We start from the raw sequence: 27,231 nt of genomic DNA on the forward strand, positions 1-27,231 counted from the left end.
GTTCAGAATTTCAAATCAAATATGGTAATAAATATGAGTGATTTTGTCCAACAGTTACGTTTTATAATCTCCAAGTGAGCCGAGCGTCTTCTGCAAGTTTGAGTGCCAGCCTGTGGGTCCGAAGGTCTATTGTATGCGTTTTGTTGCCGTAAATGAAAAACATAATACAAAATCACAACCTACACTTTGAAGACGTGAGTACTTTATAAGAGTGGTATTCAAATCCTATTGTTTGATTAGAGCACCCCAATAGTTAACGGTGCCAACCCAGTGGCACAGCGTCATGTCTGCTGATTCACAACACTATAAAACCAGGTTTCGATAATCGTGGTGGGCAGAGCACAGATAGCCCATTGTGTAGTTTGGTGTTTAATCATAAACAATCACTCAAACAATAGATAATACTGTGCGTTGTCGACTAGCTGCATTCCATCTAGTCACAAAGAGTTCAAGTTTAAGGATGGCTACGTCCGTAACTCTTGTGTAACTTTCGCGAATATCACAGAGAAGTTAAACTGGTTTCCTCACGCGCATGCACACACACATAATATTTTAACTCTTCTAGGCGCTTGGTGTCGCTCGCTCAGCGCGGGGTTGGTGACTGTGAAGCCTATTTTAAATGTTATATTTTTAATGTATCTTTGTATCAGAGGTAACACAGGATTTAAGATTACTTCAAATAACACACGAACACCAAAAGAGAAATAAAATTCCATTAAGTATTTTGTTTTTGTTTTTTAATTTCGCACAAAGCTACTCGAGGGCTATCTGCGCTAGCTGCCTTTCCCCTAGTCTATCGCTTCAACATTAGAGACGCAGATAGTCCTCTAATGGCTTTACGCAAAATTGGACAAAAAAGCAAATAATTTGTTATGTATTCCAGTGACTCGCCCATCAGTTTTACTTATTTAGACAAATATAGTTCCATATCAAATTACTTGATATCAAGACATCTGGCCCGGCATATCCAGGTGGGTTAAGGCGTTAGACTCGTAATCCGAGAGTCGCAGGTTCGAATCCCAAGCGCATCAAATATGCTCGCCCTTTCAGCCGTGGAGGCGTTATAATGTGTCGATCAGTCCTAGTATTAATTGTTAAAAGAGTAGCCCAAGAGTTGGCGGTGGGTAGTGATGATTAGCTGTCTTACACTGCTAAATTAGGTAGGGCTAGCGCAGAGAGCCCTCGTGTAGCTTTGCACGAAATTAAAAACAAACAAAAAACACAGTCAAAACATCTTTCGGTTCAAATGATGATCGACAGTCAAAATGTACACCTGCGTTATAGTTTTGTCCAATTAACGTTATAATAAGTTTCTGTGCTTATAATAACATTTATTGTTGTTGTTTGTTATGAAGCACAGATCTACGCAAACATACCACTAATCATCTTTAGCAGCGCCACAGAGGTAGAGCGGTACATCTGTGGACTTACAACGCTATAAACCGGATTTCGATACCCGTAGTGGGCAGAGCGCATGTGGTCCGTTGTGTGGTTTTGTGGTTAATCACAAGCAATCACTCAAACAATAGATGACGACTTGCGTTGTCGAATGAAGTGTCATAAAGAGATCTGACAGAGGTTGTTTTCTCCTGATCAAAGAGGTGTTAGAGACGTACATGATCGAAGCTGTTTTTTCTATTCAACAGAGAGATGTTATAGGATATGTAGTGAACATTATTGTCTTTTGGACAAAAGAGTGTCAGAGTGGATCTGACTGAGGCTGTTTAAGGTTATTAATAGATTTTATAGCATGGTTGTGTCATCATATGTCGTAGTTAATGTTGGGTGTGGTATCTCACGTGGTGGTTATGCCATGTCACCCATAACGCTATTTATTTAAAACTTGTTTCTTTCAATAAAGGTTGAACGCACTCCGAGTTTCATATTTTTATATTATACTTGAAACTAATTCGGGGTACAGCGCCAATCTTAATGGAATTGGGCCCGGCATGGCCAAGTGTGTTAAGGCGTTCGACTCGTAATCCGAGGGTCGCGGGTTCGTATCCCTGTCGCACCAAACATGTTCGCCCTTTCAGCCGTGGGGGCGTTATAATGTGACGGCCAATCCCACTATTCGTTGGTAAAAGAGTAGCCCAAAAGTTGGCGATGGGTGGTGATGACCAGCTGCTTTCCCTCTAGTCTTACACTGCTAAATTAGGGACGGCTAGCGCAAATAGCCCTCGAGTAGCTTTGTGCGAAATTAAAAAAAATAAAATACTTATTGGAATTTTATTTCTCTTTTGGTGTTCGTGTATTATTTGAAGTAATCTTAAATCCTGCGTTACCTCTGATACAAAGATACATTGCCGCCACTTCATGGGCAACTCTTTTCCAAAAAAAAGTGGGATTGACCATTACATAATAACGTCGCTATGACTGAAAAGACGAGCACGTTTGATTAGAGGATTCTAATCCGAAGAACTCAAGTCGAGAGCCCTCACTACAGGGCAATACTAGTCCCACAAGTACTGTGTAATTTTTTTCTTTCCCAATTTCAAGACACGAAAAAAAAATTAAAAGTTCAAAATATAATTTTTAAACTACTCAAACATTTAGGTTTCTGTCCGTTTGGTGGCGTTTACTCAGAAATTCAAACAACTGCTGAATCAAATGTTGAAACAAGTAGATGATACGTCACAAGTGACGTCAGAGAAACAACAACGACAAAGCAAACAGTTTAAAACAAGAAAACATTTAGAACTGCTGAAACGTGAATACCAAAGTAAAGACAACAATCCCGACAAAACGTCAGATACTAACGTCCTATTACGAAGTGTTCTCTGTTCATCGAAAATCGTTTGCTTTATGAATTTCTATTTTCCTCGCACGTGCAGTACCTCCCATACGGCACGTGATCAAACAATTCGATGGCCGTTGTACGCGCTTACAAAAACGATGAAAGAACCGCGTGCACGTTTGCCCGAGCCCGTCACGTGGGAGAAGAGTAAATTTCACGGGTGAGGTACGTGTCGAAAGCGTCTCGTGGAGTGGTAGGTCATTAAAGTCAGACGCTATTCATAATCGAAATTGATGAGGAAATTGATAACCTAAAGATTATTTTATTCGGGTAACCGTATAAGGCCTGAACACGCGCTATATAAAGTTTATTCGGTCGCTTTGGGGGCGTGTTACGAATTCTGGCTGGTAGGATTTTCCACATAATATAGAAGCAGTGTTTAATATGAATGTGATAAAAAATAAATCCCTAAGCATCGTTCACGTTATGATAGATGGAGATTTTAATTTATTTTAATAAGAAACAAAACTTAAACCTAGATTAGCAACTTTTGTTTGGGGGTGGTGAACGCCTTTATTGAATTAATAAAGCACGATTACAACATTAAGACATTAGTGTTAGCTCTATTATATTTTTAACACTGCATTCGTTATAAAGTCCACCAGAGGTTTTCAAGAAATTGAGGAGTATATAATGGTTTTGTTTTTTGTTTTTTATTTCGCGTAAAGCTACACGAGGGCTATCTATGCTAGCCGTCCCTAATATAGCAGTGTAAGACTAGAGAGAAGGTAGCTAGTCATCACCACCCACCGCCAACTCTTGGGCTACTATTTTACTAATTAATACTAGGATTGAACGTCACATTATAACGCCTCCACGGCTGAAAGGGCGAGCATGTTTGGTGCGATCGGGGTTCGAGCCCACGGCCCACAGATTACGAGTCGAACGCCTTAACCCACCTGGCCACGTCGGGCCGGTGAGGAGTATACAACATTAGTACTCGGGCCACACTGAGTTCGTCACATCCATTGTCGACGACGCGTTTCGCTAAATCCAGAGTTCATCAAGCAACCAATGGTACAACAAACACAGTGGTGGTTCAAATACTACAACTAATATTAATATCTTGTGGCAACTTCAATTATTTTTGCTTTTTTCTATGTTTTAAAACAGAGTATCTGCGCTCTGTCGGCCACGAGGAATTGAATCTCGAATTTTTAACGTTTAAGTCCGTAAACTCACGTTCTATTTACTTAGTTTAGTCACCTTAAAAAGAAACGGAAAAAGATTATACATACATATTTAATTTTGTCGGCAACTTATTTTGTCATAAAAGTTTACTTCGGCACTATTAAAAATGTTAAACGTGATTTCTAACGTCGGTAGCACGTCCACTCAGAATTATTTCAATTTCAGATGCCAATTTGTTTAAAAAGATAGAGTAAACTAAATAGTAGAACACAAAGCAGGTTAAATAATATATATATCGACGTTTTAAAATAAATTTACTGATACAGAAAGATAAATGCGTACGCCATCTATGGAGAAGTAAAGACACTACGTCAATTATATTTCCATATCTGTATTATTTTTTTACACTTGTTGTTAACAAATGTTAGGTATACACAACTATTCCATTTAAACGTAATACGAGAGTTGTGATTTAATTATTTAGTATTTTAAAGATCGGTAGTTTATTTCAGCTTTGCTTACGAAACCTTTTACAAATAGTTTCTCGTGAATTGGCGTCACGTTACTTAAAACTTCCAATTTTTCTCGCTGTTTTAAGTGAATATTATTGCATCATAACGTCTCGCAGTTTGTTAAAAGTTCTAGGCCTCAGTCGGGAAACATATATGTATATATATACACACATACGTGTAAACAGGCGGGTCAAGTTTGTGATGTAAGATGAGTTAGTGAAAGGAAATGTAAAAACAAAATGAAGTTATACTGCGTGATTGTGTGTTAAAGAATGGATAATGGCGATTTCTAAAGTAGGTTTCACAGTTTGTATTGTAATAACAGAGATATAAAAGAATAATTAGTCTTGTTAAAGGGTTTGTGAAATCATTGAATCTACTGGTGTTACTTTGACAAAAAGATACAATTATTTAAAGCTCTTGATACAATTGTGGTAACCACAAGTGTAACAAATTTCTGTACATAAATATGGTTTATTTTGAATATATTATTTCAAAACAGGTGGAGTGTGTGCCATCCATTTATTCTTAAAAGTTATCGCCAACAAGTCACAGACACCTACTGTAAAGAATCCTGATAACTAATGTATGATTGAATATTCAGTATTTACGAATACCATAATATTTAGTTTCATTGAATTCTAAATAATTTGAAACCAAAAAATATTTTGAAATTATTAGAACTAAAAGTTTCATTTGAGTTGACTTTAATGGTAAAAGTTTTTTATCACTTTTGAGAGATAACACACATTTTTTCATTTATATATGAGTTTGTTGCGACTTTTTTCTAATCAAAAGTTGTCCATTTCTTTTTAATTTCTCATTATAAAGCAAATTTATGTACAAGAAATTTTAAAAAATATTATATCGTTTTCAAGCAATTTTAGAATGTGGTACTTTCTAAACCTCTAATTATGTAGTGACTGCATATGTTACATTGTTCATCCTATAGGAGCGAGACCTAGTGGTCATTATGATGGATAGTTCAGCAGGTCTGAGGTTCGCGACGCTTTTAGATCGTTCCTCCAACAGGGATGAGACCTGGTGTTTAGATCTGTTGTTTGAGATGCTGTTATCTCGTTCTTCTCACAATCACCGAGGCCCAATGATTTACTAATTAGAAGGTCTGAGGTTCGAGACACAGAGGCATTATAACTGTAACAGTTACATTAGCCATTCTTCAATAGTTGTGCAGGTAGCGAGTGCTCCTGACTGGTTGTCCATCTGGATAAAATATTTCTATATGATATACAAACACGGAACTTCAGGGGTCTCCGAACTGACCGTTTGAAGACAATAAGTCTTATAAGGTGTTAAGAACACCAAACACCTTCACTCTCTGTTGTACCAACGTTCTGTTATACTCCAATGTTTTGAAACTGTTTTAGGTCTTCCCTCCCTTTTATCCTGTGATATGCCTTGCCACCCCCCAAAAGTTCAACTAACACCATCCGTGAAAAACAAAAATTGTGCACTCCAGCTGGATGGCCCACACACAGTTTGAGAACTACTGTTTTATATTCTGAACGACACAAAGACATGAAACTTTACACTGGTACATAAGTTTGTCGAGAAGGTATTTTATTGGTTTAGAAATAACTTGTATTAACCTGTTCAGTGCCGTAGACGAGATAAATCGTTCCAAGCCGATCGGTAACACAGTGTCACGAACGAGTTAATTCGTTCTCAATAATACCTAACTTCAACGCTAGATGTCAGCACCATACATTTATTTTACCTACTTACAAACTGTTTCACTTTCGATCCAAAATGGCGTCATGAAAAAAGTTACAAAATGAAGAGACATTAGAGTTGTATTGTAACAGCTGAAATACTTGACAGTTAACAGGTTAATTCCCTTTATCTTGCTTATTATTAGTAGATAAATAATATAACTTCGTGGAATTCTTATGTAGTATGTCAACTACCAATAATAAAGTTGTTTTAGGCAATCTTTGTCCGTTTCATTCTACTGTCTCTGTACGTTGTAAGATTTCTGACTTCATTTTACAATCTATAAAATATCCATGTAACGAGTAATATATTACTTTAAGTCAGTAAAGTCCCTTTATTAAAAACAAATGTAAACAGCTTATATCATTACACATGAATATTTTTTCCGACGGTGTCTCCATTTACTGAGAAATATAGTAAAATCACTACTGTGCAGAGTGTACAATGTATCGTAAAAGGAGAGCGACACCTAGCGGTTAGATCATGAAAAACAAGCTTGCAATAAACTGATTTAACTTTTCTTGTTTGACAAAAACAGCAAAATACATTTTACTGGCATAAACGGTTTCGATGGGTAAGATTTTAATCCTCAGAAACGTTTTTTATTATCGTGTTAACGAATTAGGCTTAACCAAAAGATACCTTGATTTCCATTAAAAACTACGTGCTATATTATTGTATTTGCGTATTTATAACGCTAAAAATCTATGGTAACAAATATAACTACAAAACACCAACAGTATTCTTATTAACCCTACTAAAACATAAGCAGGTTATTACCAGCCAGCCAAAATTATCTAATGAACACTAATTCGAAACTAATGTTGTTTTTTTTAATTTCGCGCAAAGCTACTCGAGGGCTGTCTGTGCTAGCCGTCCCTAATTTAGTAGTATAAGACTAGAGAGAACGCAGTTAGTGATCATCACCCACCGCCAACTCTTGGGCTACTATTTTACCAACGAATAGTGGGATTGACCGTCACATTATAACGTCCCCACGGCTGGGAGGGCGAGGATGTTTGGCGCGACCTGGATTCGAACCCGCGACCCTCAGATTACGAGTCGAATGCCTTAACACGCTTGGCCATGCCGGGCCCCGAAACTAATGCAAAGTACAAAAATACTTTGACGAAGTGCTAAGTCACCTTCAATACGAATTTCACTCAACTGTTGATTGTTGAATTATCATAAATTCATTCCACTGAATTTCACAACACGATTAATGACATTCAAATCACGTTAAGAGTAAGTTTTAAATTATAATGGTAAATTTGTTTCTTGGATCTCATATTATTCTTAAACAGAGATTACTTGTGATTTTGCCTCAACCGAAATTACAGTTGTTTTTTTTGCGAAGTAACCTGAAGCAGCAGTGCGAATATATGCCCAAAGATGGCACCACTGCATTCCGTACTGAAATACCATTTCCAAAATAAGCCAGTGAACCGTCTAATATTATTATTTTTTTTTACTGTTACATATTGTGTCAAACGAAATATTCTCAACACAAATTTGGCCCCAATTTATAAACAACGATATTTAAGTAATACTTGTTGTCAGTTTAATAATATTTTCTAGCAGCTTGTTACCTATTTTAATTTGTTTGAATATCGCTACACGAGAGCTATCTGCGCTAGCCGTCCCTAATTTAGCAATGTAAGACTAGAGAGAAGGCAGCTAGTCATCACCACCAACCGCCAACTCTTGGGCTACTCTTTTACCAACGAATATGAGGATTAACCATCATTTTATAACGCCACCACGGCATATAGGTCGAACATGTTTAGTGTGACTGAGATTACTGTAATCTGACCCTCAGATTACGAGTCGAGTGCCTTAACCGACAAGAGACCATACAAGGGCCTCTTGAGATACGAATACTAAAAATGTCAGTAAATTAACTATTTTGTGATGTCGTAAAATTCAGATGGTTAAGTGATAGAATGAGGAAAGGGATCGGATGACCAATTCGAGACTTAGTATTAAGTGATCCAAAACACTTTAATACTCGATGAACAGCCACCTTGCGGGAAAAATTAACATTTCAAATTAACAAAATTTCAATTTTTTTCCTTGTTTATTTGCATTAAAGAATCGCTAACGACAAAATTCTTTACTAAACGACACGAAACACAGATTTTGTCATAGAATAAACTGGATAACGCCTCTATGTTCCTAAAGATCAAAACTTAGAAATTTCGGGGTTCCATCCACGTGCATTTTTACCCTAAACAACAAACAAACAAACTCTCATTCACAGCTAATCACTGTAAACAACAGTTTTGTTTTTCGGGTAATCTTAAAAGCGACCTCTATATTAATTTAAGGTTGTGGATATCACCCACATACCTAAGTAATCCAATCAGTTATCTTTAATTTTAAAAAACAGCACAGACTCAACAAACACACTTCAGATGTATCAGCAATGCTTTTTCAAGACACTCTAAAGATCAGCTCGTGTAAAATTCCACGTCAAGGACACTTTTACGCAGTTCAGTTGCAGATCTGCCTTTTTCATTCTTGTATTTAACACTGATTTTGTTAAACTTTCTATTTATTTATTTTTACATTTTACTTAAACTTGACCTCAGGAAACCACGTGCTGCCTCTGTGAGGGTTGTCTGCTCTGCACAAACACCGAACTTGCTCTTTCTACCGTACGATAAAATTCGGGGTTCGTCCCTGTAATGATTAGCAAACCTTTCCCTCCCTACCGATACCCTGGCCCGGCATGGCCAAGTGTGTTAAGGCGTGCGACTCGTAATCTGAGGGTCGCGGGTTCGCATCCGCGTCGCGCCAAACATGCTCGCCCTCTCAGCCGTGAGGTCGTTACAATGTGACGGTCAATCCCACAATTCGTCGGTAAAAGACTAGCCCAAGAGTTGGCGGTGGGTGGTGATGACTAGTTGCCTTCCCTCTAGTCTTACACTGCTAAATTAGGGACGGCTAGCACAGATAGCCCTCGAGTAGCTTTGTGCGAAATTCAAAACAAACAAACAAACAAACAAACCCTACTGATACCGAGCAAAAGCCGAATGGGGTCTGGTGGTAAGCGTGCCTGAAGGTTCACGGTTCGCGACCTGTTGTTTAAAACAAAAACAAAATGCGCTCCGCTCTTTGGGAACGTAAGTACTTATACAAACCTCCTAACTGTTTAACTAAGAGTGGTCCAAGAGCCGGCGATGGGTGCTCTCAGTTTAAAATTAAAGATCGATTCGCGCCAAATACCACTTGTGTGGCTACGCACGAAAGTTCTACAAACAAAATAAACTGAAATCGAGTCTTAGCGATAAAGACGTCAACACGAGACGCGAAACAAGTGGACTTTTAAAACCTAAAATTAAGACTTTCCTGGCTCATAATACTGTTAATAGCTAGGCTTTTTGTGTTTTGAATTAAGCCCAAAGCTACACAATAGGCTATCTGCACTCTGCCCACCCCGGTTATCGAAACCCAGTTTTTAGCGTTATAATTCCGCAGATATACTGTTATGTCACTGGTTGGCAATAACCAGAGTACCAATTAGACAGAAATTGAATGTAACCGTTGTGTGTTTGTCGTAAGTTTTATGACAACGTGTGTATGTGTATGCAGCTGTACAATATGTTTGTTTTTGAATACTTCGCACAGCTACACGAGGGCTATCTGCGCTAGCCGTCCCTAATTTAGCAGTGTAAGACTAGTGGCAAGGAAACTAGTCATCACCACATACCGCCAACCCTTGGACTACTCTTTTACCAACGAATAGTGGGATTGACTGTTACGTTATAACGCCCCCACGGCTGAATGGGCATATCTGGTGTGACGGGATTCGAATCCATGACCCTCAGATTATGAATCGATCGCCTTAACCACCTGGCCATGTCGGGACGAAAAATTATAGAAAAATATATTAATAAACAGTGGAGCTGACCATCACATTATAAGGCCCCCACGGCTGAAAGATCGAACACGTTTGGTGTGACAGGAATTCGAACCCGCGACCCTCAGATTATGAATCGAGTGCCCTAACCATCTGGCCATGCAGGGCCAATGTACAGTCCGTATGTGTGCTTGAGGTTTGAATATCTGATATCAGAGTAAACGTCCCTGTGTATGTAACTGTAGGGTTCGTTTGAATTGTCTTTAATGTGGAGAAAAAATATATTTTACTGGAATGAGTTATTAAGATTATTTCCTCTGTTACAAATGAAAAACTATATTGCATTTCCTGTTGTTATTTTTCATACCCATGAAGTACGTATTAACCGGAAATGATCAATAACAAACTGTGTATTAAGTCGTTTCCAAGCTGGTTTTCACACCATCTTTAACACTCCGCATTACTTAATACATAAAAACTGCTGGTATTTACAAACAAGTATAAATTAGCTTTGTTTCAGATTTAGACCTATTTTTAAAAATTACACTTGCTTGATTTGATTTTGAATTTCACGCAAAGCTACACGAGGGCTATCTGCGCTAGCCGTCCCTAATTTGGCAGTGTAAGACTAGAGGGAAGGCAGCTAGTTATCACCACCCACCACCAACTCTTGGGCTACTCTTTTGCCAACGAATAGTGGGATTGACCGTCACTTTATAACGCCCCCACGACTGGGAGGGCGAGCATGTTTGGCGCGACCGGGATTCGAACCCACGACCCTCATATTACGAGTCGAACGACTTAACATGCTTGGCCATGCCGGGCCAACACCATTGCACTTGGGTGGAAACATTCTCGTGTATTGCTGTAAATTAACAATGAACTGTGTGAGTTTGTGTGTTTTGCTTACAGCAAACAATGAACAATGAACTGTAAACAGCATGATGTTGATTACAGTAGGCGTGTTTGTTCATCATTGTTCGTTAATTTATTACAAATCTCTTCAAATGACAGAAAATCTCGTTTGAAACTTTATTTCTACTGGTGGCTTATATTGTTTCGTTATCACAATATCCATTCACGTGTGAACACAAAATGGTGAAATTTCTCAAACGTGAATAGGCACTTTTCTATTTTTTATTGTACATGTGTAGAATACCAAAGGCAGTGTCTGGTCAGAGCGTATAGTAACGTAGAAAATAATAGTTCGTTTGTAATAAAATCTTATTAAGCTATCTGCTGCGTCCATCGCGGGGTATCCAACCTTGGGTTTTAGCGTTGTAAGTTCGTATATTTACCGCTCTTTCACCAGGAGGACAGAGTGAAGAATGTTTACTAAAACATGCTTCTTTGTTTCCTTGTTAAATTTAGAGCAGAGCCACATTGGGCTATCTACTGTGTCTACCGCGGGTCATCAAACCCTGGATTTTTGCGTGGTTAGCGCGTAAACTTACCGCCTAATAAAACTTCAAGTTGTTTTATGGTAATTATATAGATCGGTTGAATCACATGACAATTATTCATTCGTATATTCATTTATACATTTATCCAGTAAAGCAATGAACGTAATTCGAGTTATAAACATTTTACTTGGTTAGTTTTATTTCTAAAAGTTGAAACAATGGTATTATAGTAAAATGTTAACAATCTCCTGACTATTATACAGTTTTTAAGGACGCGGCCCTGTAATAGAGCTCTGAAATTAGAGATCTCGAATTCGTGGTTCAAATTCATGCACCTTAAGCCTTGGGTGCGTTATAAAAGTGAAAGTCACTCATTTAATGTAGAGAGAGGGTGCAGCTGATCGATTAATTTCACAAAAGGGGGTGGCATGTAGGCTTAGTAATTTTGCCATAAAACTCAGATATTCAATTTTAGGTTTTTATTTTGCATTAAGTTGGATTTCTAATACGTTCTGACAACTGTCAACTTAAAATGTGTTTAATCAACCGTCAAGTGAACAGGAAATAAATACTATTGGCCAAGAGACGGTGACGTCAAATTTTACACAACGAGATGGACCATTCAAGTTAAAGCTTTCGCTATAACAAAACTAAGCCTGATAAATAAAAATTGAACTAATTTTTGTTGAACTTTGCTGTGACAAATGTGAAATACTTAATGACTTTTAGAGTACAGGTTTGGGTTGAGGGTATATAAACATTCAAAGAAACAATAAAATCGTGAATGTGTAACGTGATCGTAAGCGCCGCTAACTGTTGTAAGTGTATAGTGAATTCTGTTTTGTAATTTACTTATGAGCACCTTATTGTTTTGTCAGTTACTTGAAAGATCTAGCTACATAACTTGATAAAATATTGGACGTATACTACTATGTACCCTGACAGTTGTTACTATATTTTCTAACAATTGTTTCTATGTTCTTTGAATATTGTTGCTATGTTCCTTGACAGTTGTTACTGTATTTCCTGACAATTTTCTGCGTTCTTTGAATATTGTTGCTATGTTTTGTGACAGATGTTACAAGGTTCCATGACAGTTGTTACTATATTTACTGACAATTGTTAATACGATTTCTAATGGTTGTTACAATATTTGTTTACTTCAAACTTCGCACAATGTTACACGAGGGCTATATGCACTAGCCGTCAATAATTTAGTCGTGAAAGACCGCCAACTCTTTGGTTACTTTTTCAACAACGAATAGAGCGATTGACAATCACATTATAATGCCCCATGGCTGAAAGGAGGAGCACGTTTGCTCAGATTGCGAGTCAAGCACTTGTTATAATGATTCTGTTGTTCCCACCTGTTCTGAACTTCAACCTCTACATATCCTTTTATTTCTCTGATTTAAACATATCTGAGGAAATAGCACATAGAAGTACACGTAAGTACAGAGATATGAGGTCTGATACCTTAGGTATCGTCGATGTGTGGAATTTCCGTCATATTCTCATTCTTGTCTAACTAATGTTTAATAGCAGATGTTTCCATTTTAGTTTGCGACATTTACATCACAAATCTTATCATTTTCACGCTTTGAATAATTTTTTTTTAATTTCTCCATTCGTGGAACTCATAAAATGTTTAACATCAACATTCAAAAATGAACAGAAAAACCTGCAAGTTTTGCACAAATCTCACTCAAGTGCACAGACACCCCTAACTCAACTGAATGAGTTAACCAGTTTTGAAAGGAAGAAGCAGCAGCATGATTTAAAATAATGCAGCACGGGATGTGACAGTCTTGTACAACTCTTAACTGAGAATATTTTGAGAAGGATTGGTGTTCGCGGATTTTCCAAATGATTCGCTTCTCGTACTGTGGCAGTCTTTCTATAGTGCAAATCTGAACAAATACATCCCAGAAAAAACGTAAAAAAAAACATTTAAACATTTACGTCTATGTCTTACGGCATCCTGATTACGTTTTTAATAAAAAAAAATTGTTGTAACAATTTCTAAGGGGAACTATTACGTGTCTTTAATCTTTTCATAAAATGTGGCAACTTTCCGAAATTCTCTTTTATATATATTATATTAATTATAAACACAGTGGTGCCATCTGTATGTTATTTTGAGCTACAAAAATTCCAAACGTATATCGACATAATGTTTTACAATCGCCACAACTGTACAAACGAAATTGACATACTTGACGAATTGCCAAGAGTTATAAGGTTGGTGTTGATTTATAGTTTAACGTAATGCTTTTATTAAAAGGATGAAGGGCTGGTTGGCCTAATGATTGGCATAATGAGCTGTGGATAAAAAAGTCCAGGGTTCGAGCCTTAAAATGCTGCATTTTCTTCTAGTTATAAGTTGAATAGTGCTCGTATTTGTATCTTTGTATTTCAGTTAAACTCACAATGGTTGTGATTGACCCTAGTTTTCAAATACTGGCCACAAAAAGTCAGCCTTTTATCAACATCCTTCCCTATCACTCACGCTGAGGTTTTGACTGTCACTAACATAACGCACCTGTAGCTTAATGAGAAGGCAGTATTTTGTAATATCACTCCGAATCAAAACCGGCTCGCTGGCTTGACATCCACGAAAACGAAGTAATAAATGCATACAACATAAAAAATACTAAATATACATTTGATGAGTGAATTAATACAAGTCTGTTGCTGTGTGTGCGTGTTAGAGATGCACAAATGTTAAGGCAATTACTTTTAACATCTAAAACTCAGTTCCATTCAATAGAATCAACTAATGTTGTTTTGTAATATACTAAAACAAAGAACAAACGGAAGAAATATAAGGACACAACTACCACACAAGCAACAGCATGGAAAATGTTTGTCCCACAGTCGAACCCACATAGTGTTAGGACTAATGCACAAACAACAAAATGGACAGTGTTTATCCCACACTAAATATATCTACGGAAGTAGAACCGATACACTGTCTATATGATTTACTTTTTACCTCAAAGTTTAAAACGTTCAGTGTGCTTGAATTAATCTGTCGACGGTGGTTTAACTTGGGGTGTTTCACACGTACATCGGCTGATGCCAGTTAGGAGAAAATGGCAACTCGAAGGATACGAAGTACTTATATCACGGGAACTCGGAAGAAAAACAAACAAACGTTTTAAAAAGCTGGCATACTTATCTAGGCTACCAAAATAAAATCAGTAGATCTAGGCTACCAAAATAAACCTCTATAGTGAAATTGTAATTGTGAATTGAGCATGCGCACTATAGACTAAGCATAGCTAAGCCTAAATACTGAACAGACTTCGTACTAATTCAGATATAAATTAAACCAGTGACGAAGTATTTAAAAGTTTGACTAAATAATCGAAATTCTTCTCTCAGTAACAAATGATTTTTCAAATATTTTCTTCTGAAATTCATTATGACTAAATTATCACGTCATATTATTATGTTGCTTAAATTATAGAGATTTGTACGACACTAAACGGTAAAAGTAAGTTTACAAAAAAGATGTTCTAGCGAAGGGCAGTGCCAGTTTTGGTGTGTGTGTGTGTTTTCTTAGAGCAAAGCCACATCGGGCTATCTGCTGAGCCCACCGAGAAGAATCGAACCCCTGATTTTAGCGTTGTAAATCCGTAGACTTACTTCTGTACTAGCGTGGAGCAGTGCCAGTTTATTTTATCAATACTGTACCCCGCTGGGTCAGAAATAAGTCTATGGATTTACAACACTAAAATTAGGGGTTCGATTACCCTCGGTGGACACACACACACACAGACACTATAAATGTTTTACTGTATTTAAAAGTATAAACTTCCTGCACATTTTTTCCATGACACCGTTAAATTTTCACCAAGTTCTTTTGCGATTTGTCACATCGTCCAACGTATGTCAAACATGCTTTATTAAAACTTTCATTAACCCTCGCCTAAAAACAAACGTTTGAAACTTGTTCATGTTGTCCTCTCTATTTTCATCACGTTGAAATTCTAGTCCTAGTCAATGGACGCCGTCACGCACGTGGAGACCGACTAGATGCTTCTACGCAGCCGGGAATATGTTTGAAGACAGACAGACGCCAGCTGCGAAAACAGCACTGGTTGTCATTTCCGTTATTAAAGGTAAAGGCTCAAATGAACCAATCAACATTCAGTATTATCGTTTTGTTTGTCTTCCAAAGAAACAACTGTCTAAGCCAACTTTTAGAAGCTTGTACCGAGCAAGGAGTCAATGAATAACTGACCGTTTTATCCTTCTGAGATAATTAATGCCTTAAGTGTTATATTTATCATAAAGTGTTAACAGCCATATCAAATATCTACACCATTGCTAAAGTGTCTTCTGTTAAATTACAAGAAGTTTGATGTGGCACGTATTGTTTTTAATCTGAAAGGTGAAGCATAGATAAAACAGTCAGACACAGACCTCAGGTTCAGGGTCAACCATCCCTAACTTTGAGCAGAGAGGGGAGGGGGCCAGTGCCGACCTTAGTCACTACGGGGCCTTAGACAAGATATAAAGTGCGTGACCTCTTGTAGAAAAATAATAAAAATACAAAATGCGACAGAAATTGTACAAAACAAAATGTTACTTGTAATTTACTAATTCGGCACACCATATGTGTGGGGTGGGGTTTCAGAATCAATTTAAAAATATCTATAGCAGATGACCACAGCTGCTTGTCTTGAGGTCAGTTGGGGAGACAGGGTAACCAGTCATTAGTAATTGTTGCTTATACAGAAAACACATTTTTACTTAAACTTTGTGTAAGGAGGTTATTAGAAAGAATACGTTCTCAGAGGACTAACCACGACGACAAAACCTCGTATCTTTCCTGAACATTTTCCAACTGTCCTGGCAGATATAAAGAAGTGTAGTATAAACCTTCGGTATTCGAATCTCGAGTGTTAGACTAGAAGGATTGTGAAATTAAGAAATACACGACCTCCAATCGCTTCAGAATTACAGACTAGATTTCTGGCTTTTTTAAAAAACTGTTTTTCCTGAACCAACTGTGATTTACGTCACTTGTAAGTCCGCGTCTTTGTTAATTACGAGGATCAGAAAATGTACGAGTCACAGAAGAAAAACAACCCAAAATGCCACCAGTGTCGCATTTAACTTCACTAATTACTTAAGGGGTCGTCTATGTAATTTACATAAAAATATTAACTTCACCTAAATCATTTGGTCAGTTTCTTTGTACTGAGCGTTTTGGAATAATAAAAAATTATACACATCCTAATAGTAGAGCATACAAAAATTCAATTGTTTAAAGTAATGTGATTCATACTCTCGAAACAGTGGTCGTTGATTTCTAATTCCATATTTTTTTGTTGTTGTTTTTTAATTTTGCGTAAAGCTATACGAGGGCAATCTGCCAAATTTTGCTTAAAACTGGAAGAAAGGCAGCTAGTGAACTACTAGGCCACTCTTTTACCGGATCCGGCATGGCCAGATGGGTTAAAGCGTTTGACTCGTAATCCGAGGGTCGCGGGTTCGAATCCCCTTTGCACCAAACATTCTCGCTCTTTCAGCCGTGGGAGCGTTATAATGTGACGGTCAATCCAACTATTCGTTGGTAAAAGAGTACCCCAAGAGTTGGCGGTGGGTGGTGATGACTAGCTGCCTTCTCTCTAGTCTCACACTGCTAAATTAGGGACGGCTAGCGCAGATAGCCCTCGAGTAGCTTTTCGCGAAAATTCCAAACAAACAAATACTCTTTTACCAACGAATAGTGGGATTGACCGTAACTTATAACGCCCCACAAATTACGAGACGGGCACCCTAACCACCTGGGCATACTAGGCCTAAATTTCGTCGTTGGGAAGAATCACGAATAGATGTTCTCTGGTTTTATTTGAAGCGACACTGATCTATCCTAGGAAAATATGTGAACAGGAGGAAACGTCCGATACAGAAAGCGAAGATTCGGGATAAAAAATGGACGAGAAAATCTGAAATAAGTAAATTATTGTTTATAATATAACTTTTATTATTATTATTCGTATCACTTGTAGTCTGGTAAACTGAAAATGTTACTAGTTTGTTGGACTTCCGTTCCTTTTTAATTTTTGTAACTGCAAATCAAGTTCCACTACCACTCACGAGAGAAGTACACCACGGAGTCGAGTCAGGTTTCAAGAAACCGGTTCTTAAACGAGTCCACTCGGGTGAAAAAACTTTCCTTTTAAACGCTTCTCTCCATCCAGTGAGTGACGTATGCACGGAGTGATACGCTCGTGGCAACAACTAGTTGTACACCCACTTCATTCATAGAACGACAGCCAATCAGAGTCGAGCTCCAAAGGCAGCGAGTGTACACATTATTAAACCTTCTACAAAAGTTGTTGTATTTACAATCGTCTTATGCGCTAACCCTGAACGACGGTCAAAGGTAAGTCCTGTTTCCCTCTGTATTGGTCAGCGTTAATGAAATTAAAGTAAGTTTTCGATTCAGTTCAGGCTAGAGGTACACATACACAGGTGACAACTGACAAAACACTTTTCTGAAACGGCGAACTTTAGCTTGGCGACAGGACGGCGGGTCTCAGCTGAAAACCGATTATCGCCTGACGCGAGAAGATATCTTAGGCTTAGGAAGTTCACGAGTTTGGACTAACTACAAACTCGATTTTCTGAATGATTCAGATAACGGATAAAGTAAATAGGAACTTGGAATAGCCAAATAGTGTGTAACTTTTTTAAATAGAAAATTTAAGCATATTACAATATGACGTCTTGTATATATTAAGCCTTTTTCCGTTTTACAAACTTACATCTTTTGGGCGACTACATAAAATGTGTAATGTTTCCGAAAAGTTGGGTTTGCAGTTTCACCTCGATTCGATTTTGCTTTTGTTTTTTTTTTTCGTATCGAGATGAAAACCTTTTTTTTTTGTCTGTGGATGAAACTTTGACAACATGGGAATCGTTTTTTTAAATATTTTGTTTTTGTTTTTTGCGCGAAAGAAAAATACCTCTCGGTAAGTCGTCTGAGGTAAAAATAAGAAGCTCCCTCTAGAAAACTTGTTATTCTGACTTGAGTAAAAATAAATAAATTATATATATAAATATTTTTTAATGTCTTGAAATGTTCGTATGTTTAAATTTCCACTGTGCTTTAACTACTTGGTATGTTACGAATAACACCAAGTAAAGTTTATCTGTCTGTCTACCTGAGTAGGGGAATCAAACTCTGAATTTTATAGTGTAAGTCTGTAAATTTAACACTCACTAACCGGTATGGGTAGTTGCTTGGCACCCAGATTCATCTGTAGATACCTGTAGTTTTTAACTTGTGTTAATCCTTTCGCGATTAAGTGTTTCGTACTCCCAAGCATCAGATAAAACTGGAAATTTTGATGAAGGAATTTATTTTACTCTAGAGATGCCCTACAAATCATAAACCACTGGAATCAGTGTGAAGAAACGCTTATCAAAGTGCGTCCTCATTGGTCCTTGAGAACAGCAGACGTACCAAATTTGCTCTTACGCACGCATAGCATAAAACGGGATGAAAGAGACACGCTGGACTTTGGAGCTCCAAACAATATTACGTATTTTAAACTGTCGGAGTCAAATATCGAAGTTGGAAAACTAGGGTCACAGATATCACTTGTAACTGGTGCTCTTTAGCCAAACTCTACATTTTAGGTTATATGTGATATTTGTAATGTAATACAAGTTTGTAGGTCAAAGGGAATTTTAAGGTAAAAGTATGACAACAGTTTACAACATAAAAAATTACGTCTAACCCTAATATAATGTATTTTTATACTTAGCTACGCTAACTGCACTTACTATGGCACAAGATCTAAGCCTATCATAATATAATGTATTTTTATACTTAGCTACGCTAACTGCACTTACTACGACACAAGATCTAAGCCTATCATAATACATTGTATTTTTATACTTAGCAACGCTAACTACATTTATAACATAAGATCTAAGCCTATCATAATACAAAGGCATGGCCAGGAGGTTAAGGCACTGGACTCGTAATCAGAGGGTCGCGGGTTTGAATCCCAGTCACACTAAACATGCTCGCCCTTTCAGCCGTGGAGGCGTTTTAAAGTGACGATCACTCTTACTATTCGTTGGTAAAAGAGTAGCCCAAGAGTTGGCGGTGGGTGGTGATGACTAACTGCCTTTTCTCTCGTCTTACATCGCTAAATTAGGGACGGCTAGCGCAGATAGCCCTCGAGTAGCTTTGCGCGAAATTTAAAACAAACAATGATGCTATTAGATACAAGCCTATCATAATACAATATATTTTGTAGTGTGTAATTACAATTAGTATTGCCTTCAAACAAGAAGTGTAGGTTCACAGAAGTTGCCAAAAAAACAACAATATTCCAGTGGGCATTAGTTTATCTAGTGGAACTTGTTTTATTTGGACTGGTAATAATATATATATTTTGTAAGTGTTGTATTCTTGTGTTCAGTTTTAATGTTCTCCTTTTGTTTGTTTGTTTTTATTTGTAGGCATCATGGATCAGGACTCGTTTTACGCCGATATTAAAATAATGCCAAATGGGCGTCATTACGAACCTTACAAGTTCCTCAAACCCGCACAAGTTCCGATGGTATGTCTGTTTTTCACTCATTTTACCACGAAATTAAACAGCGCGCCAACTTTAATTTTAATTTTTTAAATAAATTTCTTCTGGGTATAGACTACTGTCGCCTTCGAATCCCGGTCGCACCAAACATGCTCGCCCTTTCAGCCGTGGGGGCGTTATATGTTACGGTCAATCCCACTATTCGTTCGATAGTAGCCAAAGAGTTGGCGGTGGGTGGTGATGATTAGCTGCCTTTCCTCTAGTCTTACACTGCTAAACTGAGGTCTGGTACAGCCAGGTGGTTAAGGGTCGCGGTTCGAATCCTCGTCACACCAAACATGCTCGCCCTTTCAGCCGTGGGGACGTTATAATGTGACGGTCAATCCCACTATTCGTTCGTAAAATAGTAGTCAAAGAGTTGGCGGTGGGTGGTGATGATTAGCTGCCTTTCCTCTAGTTTTACACTGCTAAATTAGGGACGGCTAGCGAAGATAGCCCTCGAGTAGCTTTGCGCGAAATTCAAAAAACAAAACAAAATTAAAAAACCACTGCCGCCTACATGATGAAAAGAGAAACAAGTGAACACCTACATTAAGTGTGAGATCCATTATCTACAACTGGTACGTTCCATTATAAGGGGGTTGTATACGTAAATACACTTCTCTCAAATGAACCTAACGAAAACCGTGATTATCTATAGAAGTGTTCGTGAATGTATAGGACAAACCTAATGTAACGGTATTACATATATGGACATGGTCCAAGGAAAGGGGTCAGAGGAATATGCGAATAAATCTGAATTCAGATACTGCCCCTCATGTCGTGACGAATATAACAATTCCCCGAAGAATAAACAAAATAAAGAGAGGTGGTGGGTGAGGGAAAACAATCATACAAAAATATACATGTAAAAACGGCTCGTTTGGGTTGAGAAAATATTTTACATAGAGGAACAAACAACGTTTCGACCTTCTTCGGTAATCGTCATGTTCATAAAGAAAGAAGGAAGTAACTGACCGGAAGTTGACCACATGTTTGAAAGGGGTTGTGTAACTGTGTACAAAACGTTTGGTCGTGTTCATTGCATTAGTAAAAATCAAACACCAAACTTCCTGTATGTAAACTGAAAAGAGTTGGTATGGTTACCGGTTAAGTTAAACAATATTTCGACCTTCCTAATTTTAATTAAAGTTTTAACAGCCGTATTAAGAATACATTTTGACTTCAAGTGTGTTTCCTCACGAAACTTCCCGTGTCTCAAATCACAAGTATAGTAATTATCTATTATACGGTTATCGTTTTTGTTTAATAAACAGAATACACGTAATAAACAAAATATCTCTTTACAAATTGTCTAACAGAACCTAATTATTATAAATACAACAACAACAACAACGTCATCGTGCTGTAGAAAGTTTATGAATGTTCATAACTTTAAGTAAACAGTCAAATCTCTACAGATGAATAATAAACTGGTAAATTATTGAAAACATAATCATATCGATAATATATACATATGTATGTACGTAATACCTTGATTTTTATGTTTTAGGCAGTTACAGAAACGGTTTCAGATAACACGTTGACTTAATTAAGAAACTCTTACGTTGCGAAACTGTAAGATTAGATTAACTTCTCATTAACTGTTCTTACTCAATCTTTAACATGCTAACAGATGAACTGTTTAGACACATCAGACAACTGGTATCTATAACAATATAATCCCGAGTGTTATAAAGACGGACAGATGGTTTGGTTGTTGGTAAGATAAAAGCTACATCATTGGCTTTCTTTGCTCTGCCCGCCACAGGTATCGAAAACAGAAATTCGAAACGTTTTTCTGAACTTTATTTTAATTACAGTGCGAACACCCACACCAGCCGTGTTGAGAATACATGTTTAGTGGACTGTTCCTACATTGATCGAAATCAGTTTTCTTTTCTCTCTGATTAGCGTTTTTCGTTAGGTTTCAAGATAGGTTTTGTTTGTTTTGAATTTCGCGCAAAGCTACACGGGGGGTATCTGTGTTAGCCGTCCCTAATTTAGCAGTGTAAGACTAGAGGGAAGGCAGCTAGTCATCACCACCCACCTCCAACTCTTGGGCTACTCTTTTACCAACGAATAGTGGGATTGACAGTCACTTAATAACGCCCCCACGGCTGAACGGGTGAGCATGTTTGGTGCGACCGGGAGTCGAACCCGCGATCCTCAGATCAAGAGTCAAGCGCCCTAACTGCTGGCCATGTTAGGTCAAAACCCGGTTTGTAGTGTTGAAAGCCCTCAAACATGCCGCTGTGCGACTAGGGGCCAAGTACTACAAAAAACACTAATATCTTATTGTCATCGTAGTACCAAATTTTATATCGATTTTTGTTTGTAGCGCAGCAGCATTGGTCACATACATAGATACTGACATACACGCTACGTCCATTATTGTAAGTTCTCAGGAATTTTTATATATTTTTCTTAAAATCTACTTTAGTACTTGTCAGATTATTATAAATATTTTAATGCTCTGGGTACTGTTCACTAACTTAATTTCGGGGTAGACTGGATGGGGTGCCAGATGTATTCTACGAAGCCCTAGGGGAATTTTTAGTCAATTTTAGATGACATGAAACTTGAGGTTCGCATGCCATTAATTCCTTTGTTACAATGAACGCGTGTCGTTTTTATCAGGACCATCGAAGCCACGTGCTGTCATTACACGTAACGTTTAAACTAGGAACTGACCTACAGCAGAATGTGTTGTTTGTTTGCTTAATATCTAACATAGATTCTGACATTACTGGTGTCATAAGAATATAATATTTTCTTTTCCGTTGCGCTTAGTTCTTCTCCGTTTGTTTGTTTGTTTTTAATTTCGCGCAAAGCTACTCGAGGGCTATCTGCGCTAGCCGTCCCTACTTTAGTTGTGTAAGACTAGAGGGAAGGCAGCTTGTCATCACCACCCACGGCCAACTCTTGGGCTACTCTTTTATCAACGAATAGTGGGATTAACCGTCACATTATAACACCCCCACGACTGAAAGGACGAGCATGTTTGGTGCGACCGGGATTCGAACCCACGACCCTTGGATTACAAGTGAAACGCCTTAACACGCCAGGCCATGCCGGGTCTTCCCCCTTCTGAAAGCATATTTTAGACAATTAATTGGTTGGGCACAGCGACCTCGTCTTTGTCAAATAACAGTTTATTTTCTGTATCAGTTATCAGGTTGTGGGCGGTTTGTTAACGTGCAGCAGTTTGCAAGAATAACACGATTTAATCTCCCGTCTGAGTCATATCAGCGGATTAACTCTTAAAAGATTATCTCTGTTATTTATAGTTGCATTTTATTTATCATGTTAGAAGCTCTGGCAATGTTATGAAACTTGAGTATAAGAACCTACTCGGCGTTCTAAAGTCTACTTGTAATAAAATGAAACATTCTTATTGTCCTTAAGCCTTTCACAAATGGTCGTATTCCCCGGGGAATTTACTTGATAAGCGAACAGAGGGCGTTTCTTGCTCAAGGGACAAATCTCTACAGGAAAGAGATTAAACGAGTTTTATGGCCTCTTTTGGAAATAAGACTTAAATATTATCAAAAAAGACGAGTGGGATATTTAAGAGACACTGACCTCTTACTTGGCAACAATCTGAAAGAAGTTTGATTTACAGCGCCATCTAGAAAGATGTTACTGTAACTAAAAGCTCATGAATTCTAGATCCTGTTGACACACACAGAATACATATTAAAACTATATATTCTTTACTTTTGTATCGCTGTAATTTTAAAACACACGAGAAAAAGCTAAGCCTAATTTATTTAAAGTTTTACTGTAAAAAGCAGACGAGAAAAAGCTAAGCCTAATTCATTTAAAGTTTTAATGTAAAAAGCAGACGAGAAAAAGCTAAGCCTAATTCATTTAAAGTTTGCGCAGATACCCCTCGAGTAGCTTTGCGCGAAATTAATAAACAAACAATTTAAAGTTTTAATGTAAAAAGCACATGAGAAAACGTTGCGCTTAATTTATTTAAAGTTTTAATAAGTATTAAAAATAAACCCAGTTAATTAAAAAAATTAGGTCATCTCAGTATGATTTCGTACGCGTTATCGGAAAGCTGTTTCTCATTATTTTCAATGATCTAAAGTGAGAGTGAAGTTAACGAAACGGGAGTTGTCTCTCTTTCACAACGTCTGATCTTGAGATTGCACATTTAGCGTTTAGAGTTACCCAAGTGCTCGCCTCCCACGTAACTGACCCCAAGTGTCACAGAGGCACGTCTGCGGACTTACAATACTAAAAACTGGGCAGAGCACAAATAGCCCATGATGTAGCTTTGTGCGTAGTTCAAAAAAACAACAAAACAACAATAGCCCACGTAACCTGTATATTTTAGGTCAGTTGTTCAGAGTACACAGCTAATGGTGAATATCTGAACATCAATAAATATCCAAAAATTATAAGACACACACATACCTATGTTGCAAACAATAAACATGAGTCACTTTAAAGTGCTCTGAAAGTTCATACTGGCAAAAAAGTAGCACTACATTTGTTTCCCAGTGGCACAGCGGAACGTCTGCGGACTTACAAAGTTAGAATCCGGGTTTCGATACCCGTGAAGGGCAGAACATACGTAGCCCGCTACGTTGCATTATGCTTAATTTCAAAACAACAACAACAAACACTGGATTTTGATACCCATAGTTGGCTGAGCACAGGTAGCCCATTGCGTAGCTTTGTACCTCAAAACAAAGAGCCGAACTGCTGGTACTGGTTCCTAGTGGTACAAAATTTTATTAAGGCATTTCAAAATTATAAATTTTTGTTTCCATTATTCACGAATATTTTTATACTTTATATGAAAATTAAGTTTCTACCAGACGGTAAACTAGATTTACTTTCTGACATGTAAAGTAAGACTTACTAACTGACAAAACAAACGTAAGAGTAGTTGGTTGATTTGGTGTTTTATGGCACAAAGCAGCTTGGCTATCTGCGCCGATCATAAGAATAAACCTACGTTCTAAGTTTAATAACGTTGAAGCACTCGGCTCATAATCAGAGAGTCAGGGGTTCGAATCTCTGTCACCCCAAAAATGCTCGCCCTTTCAGCCGTAGGAGCGTTAAAAAGTGCCAGTCAATCACACCACTCGTTGGTAAAAGAGTAGCCCAAGAGATGGCGGTGGGTGGTGATGACTAGTTGGCTTCCCTCTAGTCTAACGCTGCTAAATTAGGGACGGCGAGCGCAGATAGCCCTCGTGTAGCTTTGCGCGAAATTCAGAAAACCAAACCAAACCAATACTTACTTTAGTAACAAAGTAGAAAAAAAAATCCATGATTGTTTGTTGTAAAGAGCAAAACTACTCAATGTTGTGCCCACAAAGGGTATTGAAACCCGGTTTATAGCGTTATATGTCTTCAGACGAGTTACACGATAACGCAAATTTTAAACTGCGAAAAGTTACTGTCACAGTATAAGGGTTACTCAACCCTAACCAACTTCTCAGCTCGTTATGTAAAGTGAATTGTTATCAATAGTGTGTAAGTTAAAATTTGGTTAAGCATCTTCATTTCAATATGGTAACCATAATGTGACGTCACACTAGCGCATTCAGTTCGTGCTCGATAATGAATGTGAATCACACGTTGGGAAAACAAAACAAAACAATCTTTCTACACTCACGTAACTGATAGCACAGACAAAATAAAACAAAGGCCAGCATTCAAATAAACTAGCCAAATCAAGTACTTCTGGAGGAGAACTTGGACAAGTGGATAAGAAGCTCCCCCATCAAATCCTGGCCAGCAACACTGTTTGTTTGTTTAGAATTTCGTGCAAAGCTAGACGAGGGCTATCTGTTCTAGCCATCCCTAATTTAGGATTTTAAGACTAGAGGTGAAAGCAGTAAATCATCACCATTCACCGCCATGTCTTGGGCTACTGTTTCACCAACGAATAGTGAGAAGGACTGTCACATTATAACAGCTGAAAAGGCATGTTTGGTGTAACGGGGGTTCGAATTCGCGAACCTCAGATCACGATTCGAGCACCCTAACCACCAGGCCATGCCGGGCCCAACACCATCGTATACAGAATTATCTTCAGAAGTTCCTGGAACATAAAATAGGTAGTAATCATTATGTATTAATTAATTAATTATTAGATTTTAGTAATTGTAAAGGCTTCCGACAATAACACGTGACGAGGTCGATGTTTCGTGCAGGACTCCTCATTGAATAACTCCTCCCACCCTCTCCTCTTCACGAAACGCGTCAATAAGAATACCACTGTGGATGCGGCCATTCTCATCTGGCCAGTTACATCAGCGTATGAGAGCCTTGGATGTGTGGGGCCTCGCATGGCCGGATGGTTAGTGCGCTCGACTCATAATCTGAGAGTCGCGGGTTCGAATCCCCGTAACACCAAACATGCTCGCCCCTTTCAGCCGTGGGGGCGTTATAATGTAACAGTCAATCCCACTATTCGTTGGTAAAAGAGTAGCCTTGAGTTGACGGTGGGTGATGATGGATAGTTGCTTTCCCTCCAGTCTTACACATCTAAATTCGATAGCCCTCGTGTAATTTTGCGCGAATTTGTTGGAAAGTAGCTTTTATCGTTTTGGAGATTCTTACTGATAACTTAATATTTTGTATCTGGTTGAGCCTAACGTAGAAAACCATGTGGACTCGAGCACCTTTTCTAAATAAGGAAATACATAACTGAGTTAAACACCAAACCTTTAGGGTTTCTTCCAAACATTTCGTTTCAGGTTGATGAGAACTGTGGCTCTTGAACGGTTAGAACAAGTGTGTGTGTCTGACCTGGCTTGGTCATATGTTGGTAAATTAAAGTAGACGGGTTATGTGATTTGTACATGTGGCTTAACAAGGATGTCCTTGAATGGCATGGCTAACTTTGATAATATTAATATGTAAGACTAAGTTATGGCGACTAAGGAAGTTAGGTTATGTAATTGGGTGGTCTGGTTAAGGAGGTTGGGTTATGCAACTGGATTATTTGGTTAAGAAGGTTGGGTTACGTAGGCGGATGATTTGGTTAATGTAAGTGGGATGGTCTGGATGGTTAAAGTTATTGCGCATTACAAACACTCGAAACAAACAAAAATATACAAACTAATTAAAAGGGGGAGGCGAAAAACGTTTGATGTGACTCAGTATTGTCTAAGGTTCAGTTATATAACAATAACTCGCAAATATGAATCAT

At 37.9% G+C, this 27,231-nt stretch overlaps 1 protein-coding gene and 1 long non-coding RNA gene across 4 annotated transcripts in view; one reads left to right on the forward strand and one right to left on the reverse strand.

Moving 5' to 3' along the window:
* LOC143247000 (uncharacterized) overlaps positions 1-27,231 on the reverse strand; it is a 256,411-nt gene that overhangs the window by 104,903 nt on the left and 124,277 nt on the right. The window lies entirely within an intron of this gene.
* LOC143246998 (protein c-ets-1-A-like) overlaps positions 17,689-27,231 on the forward strand; it is a 55,982-nt gene continuing 46,439 nt past the window's right edge. For 2 of the 3 annotated variants that reach the window (XM_076494292.1, XM_076494293.1), the window contains exons 1-2: positions 17,689-17,842; positions 19,936-20,036. In XM_076494292.1, coding sequence (XP_076350407.1) covers positions 19,941-20,036 — 96 coding nt within the window. In that variant the 5' untranslated portion in view covers positions 17,689-17,842; positions 19,936-19,940. The remainder of the gene's footprint in view (positions 17,843-19,935; positions 20,037-27,231) is intronic. The other variant, XM_076494296.1, reaches the window with a different exon arrangement.

Source organism: Tachypleus tridentatus, chromosome 3 (assembly GCF_004210375.1).
Source record: "Tachypleus tridentatus isolate NWPU-2018 chromosome 3, ASM421037v1, whole genome shotgun sequence".
NCBI lineage: Eukaryota > Metazoa > Arthropoda > Merostomata > Xiphosura > Limulidae > Tachypleus > Tachypleus tridentatus.